Source organism: Cricetulus griseus, chromosome 7, assembly GCF_003668045.3.
Source record: "Cricetulus griseus strain 17A/GY chromosome 7, alternate assembly CriGri-PICRH-1.0, whole genome shotgun sequence".
In the NCBI taxonomy this organism is placed as follows: Eukaryota; Metazoa; Chordata; class Mammalia; order Rodentia; family Cricetidae; genus Cricetulus; species Cricetulus griseus.
The window spans coordinates 127,351,967-127,366,926 of NC_048600.1; the positions used below are offsets into that span (position 1 = coordinate 127,351,967).

At 50.6% G+C, this 14,960-nt stretch overlaps 1 protein-coding gene across 1 annotated transcript in view; it reads left to right on the top strand.

Moving 5' to 3' along the window:
• Ttyh2 (tweety family member 2) overlaps positions 1-14,960 on the top strand; it is a 41,613-nt gene that overhangs the window by 10,260 nt on the left and 16,393 nt on the right. The window contains exons 3-6 of the mRNA XM_027425760.2: positions 3,577-3,688; positions 10,235-10,455; positions 14,391-14,486; positions 14,878-14,950. Coding sequence (XP_027281561.1) covers positions 3,577-3,688; positions 10,235-10,455; positions 14,391-14,486; positions 14,878-14,950 — 502 coding nt within the window. The remainder of the gene's footprint in view (positions 1-3,576; positions 3,689-10,234; positions 10,456-14,390; positions 14,487-14,877; positions 14,951-14,960) is intronic.

The window sequence follows — 14,960 nt, forward strand, 5'->3', positions numbered from 1 at the left end:
TTTCTCAGCTTTTTGGCCAAGATGGAGAATGGTGATGGGTTCATGATCTCCTGTGGGTGGAAGTGTGGGGCTCACCGAAGCCAAATGATAGGCCATCCTCAGCAGCGAGCAAGGGCCAAGGACTGATGAAACTTGTGGCTGGGGCCAGGACCTACAGGAAAGAGTTCCAGGCAAGATGGGAAGGTCCTGATTTAATGGGAAGGTGATATGACTCCCAGAGATGGACCAGAGCATCCAGAACTGGGGTGCTAAAATCCCTTTACCTGGGTAGGGTATCATGTGATGGCTAAGGAGAGGTGGGACCCAGAGACACACACCAGCAGTGCTTGCTCCAATGCAGCGATCCCTGGATCCGCAGAAAACTGCAGATACTCCCACATTTCCAGTAGGGCTATTGCCAGATAAGCCTATTGTCAGGTACAAATACCATTAGAAAAGTGCATTTAATGCTGGCTAACCCAGCGCCCAAGCAAAACCATCGTAATTTGGCCACGTGTGTTTTGCAGCAGATAAAAATGGCTTTAAGTGTTCAGTCCAATAATTAATTATTACCTGTAGCTAAGAAAAACTCAAGGGGCTGAAAAGATGGCTCAACAGTTAAGAGCACTGGCTGCTCTTCTAGAGAACCCAGGTTCATTTCTCGGCAGCCACATGGTGGCTCATCTGGAGGTAACTTCAGTTCCAGGGGTTCCAACACCTTCTTCTGGCCTCTGAAGGCTCCAGTCTCACAAGTGGGGCCTAGACACACACTCGGGCAAAACATCCACACTTGTAAAATAAAATGGAAAAGAAAAGCTCAAAACAGAAGGGGCCATTGTGGGAGGATTTCTTCCTTGCAGCATTGGACAACTGGTTCCAGGCCAGAGGACATCAGCAATAAAAAACAGTCATTGCTTCTTCCTGTTTTTTGTTTGTTTGTTTTGTTTTTTTAATTTATTTTTTAAGCAAGCTTTTCACGTGTGAATGTTTGACATGCGAACTTGACGCCTCCAGCGATGCTGTGGAGAAAGACGACAGAGCCTTGTTGCAGCAAAGGCTGCTCAGAGCACTTTGTGCTGCTACTGCTTGAATGCAGAGAAAACTGATAGGAGCCAGGCGTAGTGGCGCTGGCCTTTAACCCCGATAGAGGCGGGCAGATCTCTGGGAGTTCAAGCCCAGCCTAATCTGCAAAGGGAGAGTTCCAAGACAGCCAAGCTACAGCTGTCTCAAGGAAGCAATTGTGTGTGTGCGTGCGTGCAAACACTCATCTTTCCCCAAGTTAGTATTTTGGATGAGAACTCCGGGAGGCTCCCCCATTGGTTCTGTGATCCCTGGAGGGGAGAACCACATAGAATATGATGGATGACAGAGTTAAGACTGCAAATGATTTACTCAGGCTGGAATGTTGGATTCAAGCCAACCATGAAACTTCACACAGATGGATTTCAAGTTTGGCTTTTAGTTAAAATCAATAAGACACCATAGGGAAGAAGAGAGACTGAGCCTGACAACTCCTGAGGAGGAATTCTGGGAGGGGCTGTTACAGACCATAAAGTCATTGAGGACATGAGGACAGGCCAGTTCGGGGAGGATACACACACACAGCACATACACACACACACACACACACACACACACACACACAGAGCACACACACAGAGCACACATAGACACACACAGACACACACATACATACCACCCAGCTCCCACACTGTGCTCAGGGGTTGAAGAGTGACATTGGAAACCAGGCATGGAGACAGGGGAATCAGGAGTTCAAGGTCATCCTCAGCTATACGGGGAGTGTCTATCTCAGAGAGCAGAAGGCAAGAGATGACAAAGGGGCAATTTGTGGCAGAACTAGAGACCTGTTCCAGCTACCCCAAAACATGAATCGGGACCCAGTGGGTTCTGGGTTAACAAGGCAGACAAAATCTAAAACTTCATAGCGCAGGACTAGATCAGGGGAATGTAGGGAAGTCCAGGGTTCTTGATCAGGTCAGGAGGGACCTGAAGGTTGGCACTGAGCCTGTCAAATCAGATCTCAAGACCCCACCAGGGCCACCAAATCATAACCCCCCAGGCTTGTCTGAAGTTCTGTGCCTTTTAGAAGTATGTTGCCAGCCAGGACATGAAGGACAGTTCACTTTGGTGGTCCTTAGTGGTCACCGTTAGACAATAGCCCCTCATCCCAGTCCCCAGAAGAATAAAGCTCCTCAGCTAAAGTCGAGCCCACACTATGGCTGCTTGCAGTGGTTTTTGTTTGCAGCTCCCCAAACCTGGAACCAAGTCAAAGATATCCTTCAGTAGCCGAGTGAATAAATACACTTGGACACATTTGGACAATGGGATATTATGCAGAGCCGAAAAGAAGTGTCCTGCTGAGCCATGAGAGACACTGGGGACCTCGAATGCCTGTCACTAAGGCAAAGGAACCATGGGAAGAGGCCGTGTGCTGCGAATCCAGCTGCTGGAGTCGAGAAGGGAGAGGGAAGGAATGGGCAGAGCACGGGGGAGTTTTAGGGCAGGGGCCACTCTGATGGTAAATACTTGGCAGTCTAGACCTGTAGCATTTCAACCAAGAGTGGCCCCTGTGCGTGCTGGGGGCTTTGGATAATACCCATGTTGCCACTGGGCGCTCAGTTGTAGCAAGGTCAGCGCTTCATAAAGGATGGAGGACTGTGCCAGAGTAGAGGAACCCTGCACCTGCTCAATTTTGCTATGAACTTGCAACTGCTCTAAATTGTTTCTTTTAAGATTTACGTGTATGGATGGTTTGCCTGCGTGTGTGTCTGAGCACTATGTGCATACAGTGCCTACAGAGACCAGAAGAGGGCGTCAGATCCCCCCTGGAACTTGTAGATATTAAATAGACTTATAGGTGATTGTGAACAGCTGTGTGGGTCCTGAGAACTGAACCCAGGACCTCTGGAAGAGCAGCCAGTGCTCTTAGCCCCTGAGCCATCTTTGCAGCCCTAAATACAATTTTGTTTGTTTGTTTTGTTTTTGTTTTTCAAGACAGGGTTTCTCTGTGCAATAGCCCTGGCTGTCCTAGAACTCACTACATAGACCAGACTGGCCTTGAACTTACAGACAACCGCCTGCCTTTGCCTCCCAAGTGCTGGAATCAAAGATAAACAAAAGGGCTGGGACTGTACCTCAGCAATAGATTGTTTGCTTAGCACGCCTGAGGCCCCAGGTTCAACCCTCAGTACGAGGACAGACAGACAGGAGGAAAAAAGGTTGACAGAACTTACGGACCAAGGAAATAATGGGTAGCATGCTTGCTGTACAAACACTAGGACCCACCTGAGTTTGAGTTCCCGGCACCCACATAAAAAGCTCACACATCCGCAAACTCAGTGCTAGTAATGGGGACCAGAGACAGCTCACTTGCTGCCATAGTCATTTCAGTGAACTCCAGGCTCAGTGCGACACTTTGTCCTGAGGGACTATCACAGAAAGCAGCGGAGGAAGGCGCCCAGCACCGTCTCCTGGCCTCCTGGTGCACTTGCGCACACCTGTGTGCACAAAGAGAGACGAGGGCATTCTCTTCTGGGTACCTCACCCCTAACCTTTGTTCGGGGGTTTTGCTTGTAGTGCTGCGGTGGGCGTTGGTTTCTACGGAAGCAGTGAGACCAACGATGGGGTGCATCAGCTGATCTATTCCCTGGACAACGCGAACCACACCTTCTCTGGAATTGATGAGCTGGTAAGGATTGTGGGCAGGTGGCTGGGCACAGACACAGCCCATGAGATCAGCAAGGCCAGAACAAGGGTGCCAGTCAGCTCTCAGGGGCCCAGCTGCACCCATCAGAGCTGTGTGATGGATGCTGTGGGCTGGGCTGCCATCTGAGCAGTAACCCTGCCAAAGGCAAACGGTTTCTATGACCCAGGCCAAGAGAGATTTCAGAGCAGCTCTGCCCCCATCAGCCCCAGTTAGTCTGTAGAACATCTGGGAACTGCCCATCCCCTGAACGTGGGTTTCTGGAGTTGTTTTGTTGTTGTTGTTAAAGCCAGGGGTCTTACTGTGTAGCCCCGATTATCCTGGAACCCGCTGCATAGACCAGACTCACCTGGAACTTTCCATGACTTTCTTGCCTCTGTGTACCCAGTGCTAGGATTACGGCCAGCATAACCTACTGAGCATCGGTTGTTTGTTTCTTTAGACGGAGTCTAACCTCGAACTCTGTAGTCTTTCTTAGTGGATGACCTGGTGCTTGAATACAGGTGTGCACTACCACGCCTAGTGGATACAGTACGGGAGTTTGAACCCCGAGCTTCATACAAGATAGGCAAGCTCCTTATCAATAGAGCTACATCCTCAGTCCTGAATGTGGACTTTTAAATGTTAGCTCTAAGTACTTTGTACAAAGTTCTGATCCATCCATCAAAAGGGGAAATTAGGGGCCTAGCATGGTGGCACACACCCTGCCCCTTTACGTGGAGAAAAAGTCTCCAGTAACAATGGAAGACCACCCTCCCCACCCCCTGCCTGCACACACAGGTGCATGTGTGCAGGGGTGGGAAGAGTCCTCATAAACGAAGCAGTGTGTCTCTGGACTCTGGGTTCAGCAGCGTTCTTGCTGGAAGCTCACGGTGGAAGACTGAGCTGGACTAAGAGAAGTTAGGTTGCTTGGAGGAAGAGCTAACAGGGTGAGCCTGAGTAGTGTTGAAGTGCGAGGAGCTAGGTTTTATCTCTTTCACCCTGGCCTCTTCCTGCCTGTTACTTTTGCAGAATGCCAGTAGTCTTTCCTGCTGATTTTCTAGGTGATTCCATGTGGTGTCTCCCAAGGACTCTGGTGGGCAAGGCCAAATGCAGACAGATTTCTGGGAAACTAGTCCTCGGGCACCTGACCCTGTCTAGACCATACCCGCCCCTCCCAGAATATCAAAAGTTCCCGCAAAAGGTGCATTTGTGTCTGCAACCTCCACCACCAAACCCAGCCCTAAGCAGAGGAATCAGTCACTCCCCTGGCATCCTCCTAGGGAGGACTCAGCCTCATCTGCCCCCTCCATGCATCTTAAGCTCTGCATCTTAAGCTCTACAGTTCTAAGTCTTCCATCACCCCCGCCCCCCAGGGGCAGGAAATCTCACCTTAAAGAGACAGGCTGTGTTGCTTGGGATGTGCACTTCCCAGTTTTTGTGGGAGGTGACCCCGGGAACTCACCCACTCTTCCTCACCCCGATCCTGACGGGGATCCAGCCCCCAAGGACACCTTCTGCCTGTCCCTGCCTGTGTATTGTCTCCCACTAAGAGCCATCAGTGACCTTGGAAGTGGGAGAAGCCTGAGTGCTGGAAAACCCCAGAGCTTCCCTGAGGGGAAAATGCAGTCTTTATCTTAGGGGAGAAACTTGCTGATATCTGGGAACAAGCCCTAGGGCTCCCAGCTCTCCTGAGCCAGGTTTCAAAGCTTTAGACCTTTCGCCACCTTGTCCCTTACCCTGTGGCTGTTACTGCAATGTGGGACAGCTGTCCCAGGGATTTGTGATGATGCTGTCAACTATGGAAAGTTTATGTCCCTCTTACCCAAGAGGCTGGTGAAGGCCTCAAGGTGTGTGCCCACAGTGTCAGGCCTGAGGGCTCCAGGTCCTTATAGGCCCTCCCCCTCATCCAAGGGGTGGGGTCCAAATTGCAGGTAAATGGCTAAGTGGCATCAGATGAATTACCACCAAGGAAGGTAAACTATAGAGTGTACCCCAGGGGATTAAGATAATGGTGTCATTATTGGTAATTACTGCAATTACCATGAGTTAGAGGTAGGTGCTGGGGTTGTGGGAGGCTGTGGGTGGCAGAGTGAAGCTGGAGACTCACTCCCAGCCCAGATGACACGAAGCTGGGCCCTGCTGGAGCCCAGATCTAGCAGCCAAATAACTAGAGACCCTTCTAGGGCTACCCCCAAGCACAGATGCCAGGGACCCTCTGCATTTCTCTCTTTTGGCTAGAAACCCCCACCATCCTGAACCCATAGGCCCATGGGAAACAGCTCAGTGGAGAAACTGAGGCACAGATAGGTGGCGTCACCCCACAGCTGAAAATCAGTGCATCTCACAGCAAGAACACAGAGCTCAGACCTCAGGTCTTAGCCCTGTGTTCTTTCCCTCCCACTACTACCCTGAATCTGAGATGGTGTTCCGCTCAACCACTCCATACCTGGCCTAGTGCTCTCTCTCCCTCCTAGAGGGTCTCAACCTGGTGTTTGCATCAGAATCGCCTAGAGAGCTTGTCAGGGTATGGCAGCAGGCTCCACCCTGCTGGAGCTCCAATTCACGTTCCAGGCAGGGTGAGAATTTGCATTTGTAATGAGCTCCTAAGTGACACTGCTGGCCTGCAGACCTCAATTTGAAAACCACACCCCTGTTCTTTGAAACAGTGACCTTCTAACTGGTCCTAGTCCCCACATGGTGGCTCACAACAATCTGTAATGAGATCTGGTGCCCTCTTCTGGCCCGCAGGGATACATGCAGGCAGAACATTGCATACATAATAAATAAAATCTTAAAAAAAAAAAAAAGAATAGATAAAGTTGGGCACGCAGCTCAGTTGGTAGAGTGCTGGCCTAGGATGCTGACTTTGATCTGAGGCACCCAACAAATTGGGTGTGGTGTTGAACAGAGGCAGGAGTTTAAGGTCATCCTTTCTATATGGAGAGTTTTAAGCCAGCCTGAGTTATCAGTGACCCTCGACTCAAACAAACAAACAAGTCACTCCCACAAACAACAAATCCCCAAACAAACAAAAACCCAAGAAGAAAAAGAAAAGTTAAAAATTTACAGAATAGCCCAGTGTGGTGACTTGAGCTGAATTGAACTGAATTGAACTCAGAACCTCTGGAAGAGCAGCCGGTGCTCTTAACCTCTGAGCCATCCTCCAGCCCCAACTTGTCTGTTCTTAAGGTCACCCTTGACAGTAACAAACTGAATGCCAGACTTGGTGGCATAGGCCTATGATCCCAGGACTCAGGGCTAAAGCAGAAGGGTACACACACAAGTGGGAGGTAGAGAGCTTGAAAAAGCCGGACAAAGTTTAAAATTTTGCTTCATCTTTTTTTGTTTTGGGAGGGCTTTTTTTGTTTTGATTTGAGATAAGGGCTTGTGTGTAGTGCAGTCTGGCCTTGACTTCAAGGCAGTCATCCTGCCTCAGCCTCCCAAGTGCTAGGATTCTACAGGCCTAAGCCAGCATGCCCAGGTGGCTGTCTCTATCTTGGTGTCTCTTAATCTCTCACTGTTTCCTAAAAACTCAGCTGAATCCAGAAAATGGAAGAAGTGCTGACACAGAGAGCCATTCTCTATTCTAGAATCAGGAAGCCCCAGTGCAAGGAAGACATGAAAAGCCACAAGGGTAATGTCAAGTTCCCATGATTCCCCAAGATCAGAGTGCTCTCCTGGGCTCCATGGCTGTGCCTTCCTCTGCCCCTCTGCTGTGCCTTTATCCTGCAGACTGTGGGAGCCAAGACTGCTGGGTAAGGATTAACTAGGCACCCTGCCCTCCTTCAGCTGCATGACAGTGTCAAGGCAGCAAAGCCAGACCCTGGCAGCATGGTCCTATCACCCAGCTAATCCAGAAGTTGGAGAAGGAGGATCTCAAATTCAAGGTCCAGCTAGACTACTAGCCAGCTCCAGGCTAGCCTGGGCAATTATGGAGGCCCTATCTGAAAACAAAATAAAACAGAAACAAAGCCCTTCCTAATTCAGCTGCCAACATGCTGGCTCTGCTCAGATGGCTATGGGGCTGTGTCCCCAAGCCTAGTGGCTGCCTGAGTATGACATTTGTGACATAAGCTGTACCTTGCCCCTTGGTTAGGAGCTGGCAAGGACGGCCACTGTGTCATCATCCTTTCTGTCTGTGTAGACAGATGTTCTTCTGGGGTCACTTAAGGCCAAAGCAAAGGACAGGTGGGCAGGACAGACATCCCGGGGGTTAGGGGGACATGAGCCCAGGAGAAGACACTGACTTCCCCACTCCTGTCCCAGGGCAAGGATGGGAGGAGACAGCATCTGTTCTCTGTTTTCAAGGCCCCATTGTTCTGCTTTGCTTTGTGGTTAGGACACTACACTCTGATTCTAGCTCAGAGACAAACCCCTTCTCTTGTAGGGTGCCTAGGAACCCTATTGGACCAAAGCACAAGGTGGTGGCCTGGGGCTCTAAGTCTTTGATTTCATAATCCCAAGTGACTCAAACTTTAGGCAAATGTTCAGAGAAGAAAAATGAATTCTTTTGGTTCCCTATTTGGAGTTCAGTTTGAGCCCCGCCTCTCTGAAATTTGGGAGGCCTGAGGTGTTTGGGGTTTCAGAGTTTGGGGGTTTATATTTGGAGTTATTTGTATAGCATTTACTGCTAGCGTGTTGAGATCTGGGTTTTCAGCTGGGCATTGGTGGCACACGCCTTTAGTCCCAGCACTCAGGAGGCAGAGGCAGGTGGATCTCTGTGAGTTCGAGGCCAGCCTGGTCTCCAGAGCGAGTGCCAGGATAGGCTCCAAAGCTACACAGAGAAACCCTGTCTCGAAAAAAAAAAAAAAAAAAAAAAAAAAAAAAATCTGGGTTTTCAGGCTAGAGAAACTCAGGCTGCAGCAAGGCTTGGATTGGAGAGCCAAGGCCCATGCAAAGCTAGAACGACAGGGCCAGACATGACAGGGCTGTGTGTCTCTGGGTCATCTTTTTAGCACTGTAACAAATCACCGAGATCATCAAATTTATGAGGAAAAAGGTCTGGACACCTGTAGTCCCAGCACTTGGGAGGTAGAGGCAGATGATCAGGAGTTCAAGGTCATTCTCAACTTCATAGAAAGTTTGAGTCCAGCCTGGGCTACTTGAGACCCTGTCTCAAAAATAAAACTTTTTTTTTTTTTTTTTTTTTTTTTTGGTCTTTCAAGACAGGGTTTCTCTGTGTAGCTCTGACTATCCTGGCACTCCTCTGGAGACCAGGCTGGCCTTGAATTCACAGAGATCCTCCTGCCTCTGCCTCCCGAGTGCTGGGATTAAAGGCGTGCACCACCAACGCCCGGCCTAAATAAAACATTTTTTAAAATGAAAGTGAGAGGGAGGAAATGAAAAGAAAAGGGCTTGTTTTTGTGCAGCCTGGAAGGTTTCAGCTCTGCTGGTTGTTTCCTTACTTTGGAGCCTTTGATCTGAGAGGCCATGGTGAGCCCACAGAATGGGCAGAGCTGCTCACTTCAGTGTACACAGAGGCAGAGAAAGAGAGAATTCCAGTGTCCTTTAAAAAAAACTATTTATTTTTACTTTATGTGCATTGGTGTTTTGCCTGCATATTTGTCTGATCTTGTAATTACAGTTGTTAGCTGCCGTGTAGGTTCTGGGAATCGAAACTGGAAGAGCAACCAGTGCTCTTAACTGCTGAGCCATCTCTCTCTCCAGCCCCCTCCTGTGTCTTTTCTGAGGAAGGGCATTCCCCAATGACCTGAAGTCCTGTCACCATCTCTCTCTCCAGCCCCCTCCTGTGTCTTTTCTGAGGAAGGGCATTCCCCAGTGACCTGAAGTCCTGTCACCATCTCTCTCTCCAGCCCCCTCCTGTGTCTTTTCTGAGGAAGGGCATTCCCCAATGAATGACCTGAAGTCCTGTCACCATCTCTCTCTCCAGCCCCCTCCTGTGTCTTTTCTGAGGAAGGGCATTCCCCAGTGACCTGAAGTCCTGTCACCATCTCTCTCTCCAGCCCCCTCCTGTGTCTTTTCTGAGGAAGGGCATTCCCCAATGAATGACCTGAAGTCCTGTCACCATCTCTCTCTCCAGCCCCCTCCTGTGTCTTTTCTGAGGAAGGGCATTCCCCAGTGACCTGAAGTCCTGTCACCATCTCTCTCTCCAGCCCCCTCCTGTGTCTTTTCTGAGGAAGGGCATTCCCCAATGAATGACCTGAAGTCCTGTCACCATCTCTCTCTCCAGCCCCCTCCTGTGTCTTTTCTGAGGAAGGGCATTCCCCAATGAATGACCTGAAGTCCTGTCACAGATCCAACCACTTATTCACCATTCTACCACTTCCCAGGATCACCAAATTTGGGTCCACACCTTTAAAACAGATCTTTGGAGGGGGGGGGGCATTCCAGACACACATGACGGCAGTAGGCAGTGACCTCTGTTCTTGGTCACTCCCCCGGGGCAGCAGTCTCATGAACTCCCAGGGAGCAGTGTGGAGCAGCCCTTGAAGCCCAGCTAGCTAGCCACTTTCTACTTCCTCCTGTAGAAACCTTCTCAGTGGCTAACCCAGGCCCAGACTCCTATCCCCCTCCTTACCCCACCCCCAGGTGTCTGGAAACACCCAGAGGATGAAAGTGGACCTAGAACAGCACCTGGCCCGGCTCAGTGAGATCTTTGCTGCTCGGGGCGACTACATCCAGACCCTGAAGTTCATGCAGCAGATGGCGGGTAATGTTGTCAACCAGCTCTCGGGACTGCCCGTGTGGAGGGACGTCTCTACACAGCTGACTGAGCTGTCCCACCAGACTGCCTATGTGGAACACTACAGGTGAGGAACTGGGGAGGCAGTGGGAGGGGCAAATAGGGCTACATCTGCAGACCCAGCCACTCCCCGAAGCCTCAGCAATGCGGTACTAAGGGGCACCACCTCGCCTCTACCGTATCTGTTATGTGTTTTTCTCGTTGCTGTGACTAAAGAACTTGACACAGACAACTGAAGGAAGGAAGGGAAGTGTATTTTTGGCTCACAGTTTGAGAGCGTGGTTCATTACAGCAGGGATGCCTTGGCAGCAGGAGTGTGGGGCAGCCAGCTGGTCCCATCCCATTCACACAGTCAGGCAGCAGAGCGATGGTGGTCTCTTCTCTATTCAGTGGTTCTTCCTGCCTGTCTTAGTCAGGGTCACTATTGCTGTGATGAGACATCATGACCAAAAAGCAGCTTGGGGAGGAGAGGGCTTATTCGGCTCACACTTCCACATCACAGCTCATCATCAAAGAAAGTCGCGGCAGGAACCTAGAGGCAGAAGCTGATGCAGAGGCCATGGAAGGGTGCTGTTTACTGCTTCTCCCCATGGCTTGCTCAGCTAGCTTTCTTATAGAATCCAGGGCCACCAGCCCAGGAGTGGCACCACCCACATGGGATGGACGCTCTCCCACTGATCACTAAATAAGAAAATGTCCTACGGCCTGACCCTATGGAGGCATTTTCTAAATTGAGGCTCCCTCTTCTCTGATGACTCAAGCCTGTGTCAAGTAGACATAAAACCAACCAGCATGCCACCTCAATTAATATGATCTAGAAAATCTTGGGTTGTTGAAATGGTTTAGATGATAAAGGCCTCTGGCACCAAGTGTGACAACCTGAGTTCAATTCTAGGACCCCACATGCTGGAAAGAGAAAATTGGCTTCTGCAGATATTGTGACATGCACACACACACACACACACACACACACACACACACACACACACAGTTTTTAAAAAATCTTTCTCAGACATGACTAGAGATTTGTCTTCTGAGTAAGTCTAGGTCTCGTCAAGTTTAATGATCACAGCACCTCACTTAGGTCTCCAAACTCATCTCTGTCTCATCTGGCATCTGTTTATGTCCCTCTGTAACCCCATCCCGGTGACATCACTAAACTCAGGCCATAGACCCCAGACTGGCTGCCCTCCTTCTGAATACAGGGTCTCAGAAGGGTCACTGTTCAGAGCCAAGAAAGGAGCCAGCTGTCTCTGTCCTAAGTTGCCCTTCATCCGAATGGTAGCATGCACTCATGTAATATGCATTCATCATGTGTGACACCCACATCTTTGTGCTCGAAGGGTCACAAGTCCAGTATCATAGACACAGAGTGGGACAGATATGTGGGTCTTGCGTGACAAGTATCAGCTCTTTGCTTTGGATCCCTCCCTCCCGCAAAAGACTTGGCCCTTCTTCAAGCCACTGACGAAGATCAGAGCCTCTGCCTCAACATTGCACAATATACTCTTGTTTTTCTGGATTTGTATCCCATTATACCATAAAGTCCTACCCAGGAGGCTGCTTCTGGGGGCCGAGTCCAGAGGAAATGCGCAAGGCCTCCCCCATCAGACTCCCTTTCCCAAAGGGAGGCACTCACCCAGTCCCCAGCTCCATGTGGGACTCTGGCATCCAGGAGGGGCTCCCACCTCCCACCCCACAGACTTCGAATTTCCTTGATGTCAGAGATATTATAGATGAACAGGCCCTTAGGGTCATTCCTCTGAGACATGGGCAAAATGTCTTCCTCCTGGGGGACTGAGAGGAGCTGCCAGCTCTGAGGAGACCATGAGAGCCAGTGGAGTATCCACAGGGGGTGTCCTTATTGACCTGGCTCTTTTCCATGAGTGCATCTGGCTGGTCCTGTGGGCGTTGTAGTAAAGACCTTGATAAAATGGGTAAAGGTTTTCTATATCAAGTGAGGCTTCTTACTCGGGTCAGGTTAAGGAGCAAGAATGGTTCAAGCAGGCCCCTGAAGCTCCCAAATGCTGAAGGTCACTTCCCCATCTGTGTTTGTAGCTCGCAGGCTTCTTGGTGAGCCTTCCCAGAAAGGCTGTCCAACAGTTGTTATGCTGGCCATCCACTCCCTTCGGAGGGAGCACTTTACTGGGGAGACACATCCAGCTCCAGATCGCAGGGGATAACAATCTGTTACTGCCTGGGGCTGAGATGTGAAGGATGGCTTACAGATGCCGGATGTGGTGGGGTGAGGGGTGAAGCCAACAGCATAACTCAGCAGGCAAAAGCCAAGTTCATGGTGAGAACTCTCTCCCCCAGTTCCCAGGGGCTCCTCTGGGAGAACACATCCGCCCAGGAGCTGCTTCTAGGAACAGCTTACACAGGCAGCAGTTGGTGCAGGAGTTGGGAAAGCACATCTGTGCAGGGTCAGGAGCCCCTCTGCCTCTGGAGTTCCTGCAGATGGGAGAGGAGACGGAAGGAGCAACCCATCTTTAGGTTGGGAGCGTGGAATCCATGTTTTGGAGGATGCTGGGGGAGGAGGGGTGACTGTGTTTCTAGAAGGAAGGAGAGTGTAGGGTTCCCATGCAGCTTCTGGAACTTTTAGCCACCCTGAGTCGCGACCACCTAATCTGTAGCTTAGGATACTAACACTAGATGGATCCCAAAGTTCCTTTTAACTCTGACTTTAAGAAAACTGGCTCCAGCCGGGCGTTGGTGGCGCATGCCTTTAATGCCAGCACTCAGGAGGCAGAGGCAGGTGGATCTCTGTGAGTTTGAAGCCAGCCTGGTCTCCAGAGCGAGTGCCAGGATAGGCTCCAAAGCTACACAGAGAAACCCTGTCTCGGAAAAAAGGAAAGAAAGAAAGAAAGAAAGAAAGAAAGAAAGAAAGAAAGAAAGAAAGAAAGAAAGAAAGAAAGCCGACTCCTTGGTGGCCTCAAGCTAGTGCCAGGCCAGCTCTATTCATGTCCCAAAACCATTAGCCCCATTTCTAGAACCCCAGAGACCTGCCATGGGGTACCTGCTACTCTGGGGGCTGAGGGTTTCAGTTAAGCCCCTTCTTTTAAGCATCAAACCTCTGTCCACAAACACAAAATCTTATTTGGCTTCTGGGGACCTCCAGCTTGCTCCATCTTCCTCAGAGCCTCTTGTCACTTCCTGCCAGTTCTGTCATGTCCTACTTACACCCAAGGTTCAGTCCTCCCACTACATAAATGTGTAGTGGTGCACGCCTGTAACCCCAGCACTTAGACAGTGAAGGCAGAAATCCTTGGCTACATACCAAGTTTGAAGCCACCCCTGGGATGCATGAAACCCTGTCTTTCAAAGATCAAAAAAATTCGAGGGAAGTAGCATGCCACAGTCTCTAGCTGGTACAGGACACGCTTTCTCCAGAAGCTCAGCCAGGACTCCAGAGGTTAGAGAGGGTGTCCTGGCCCTGACTCCGTCTGAGCTCCCTGATAGTTAGTCAGGAGCAAGCCCTTTCACACAGGCGTCATGACTCCAAGCTCAGTGCCTGACACAAATGTCCATTGAAGAAACCTCTGCACACTACACTGTATATCCCACACAGGCTACACATGCAAGATGGGAGGCCATGAGCAAGACAGGCAGGCATCTACCAAATCGGGACCTCTTGGGCTCTCAGATCTGTGTCTGTAATGCCAGGCCTTACCAGATCTGCTCTCTGAAGGTTCTAGAAACAAAGCAAAGCAGACAGGAGCTGCCTGATTGTGGGGAGGGAGCCGCAGAGACAGAGATCAGTGAATAGTGGTGGACAGAGTGGACAGTATAGATGTAGACTGTTTCTACTGTGATGGAAAGTTCTAGCACCCAGGACTGGGCTAGGTGTTCCACCAGATGGTTAAGGCAAGGGGTAGGAGAGTTTGGGGTGCAGGTACTTGAACCCCTGAGGGCCTGGACTGCTCTTCTGGCCTCCCAAGGGTATTGGGGGGGGGATGAAGGTTCTGATCTGCTGATCCTCACCTTCTCTTTGCCTCCACCCAGGTGGCTGTCCTACCTCCTTCTCTTTATCCTGGACCTGGCCATCTGCCTCATCACCTGCCTAGGACTGGCCAGGCGCTCCAAGTGTCTCCTAGCCTCGTGAGTAGCCCTGTTTGTGGTTCTGAAGCAAAGAGTTGGACTAGAGGCCACCTATAGAGGAAGATTAGGGCCCAGCCAGGCCCTGAGAGTAGTAGTAGCCAGGATGTCTCTTCTGTGTCACATGCCCTACACTCCAGCTGTCACTGTGCTGTCCCAGCTGGGTGTCTTCAACCAGAGCACTGAGATCTACAGCCCTCTCCTAGCTGTTATTGGAGGAGGGGTCGGGGTGGGGGGACCAATGCTTGGTGGGGTGGGGGTGAGGGCCAATGAATGGCCAGGAAGGGCTCCACCTGGGAGGAAGGATGCTGAATTCGGGTGGGATGACTACTGTCCAAAAGACCCTGCCCCCATCCACCCTTCTGAGATCCCAGAGTGTCTGCCTCTCTCCTAGCATGCTGTGCTGTGGAGTGCTGACCCTGATCCTCAGCTGGGCTTCTCTGGCTGCTGACACTGCTGCAGCGGTGGTAAGTGGAG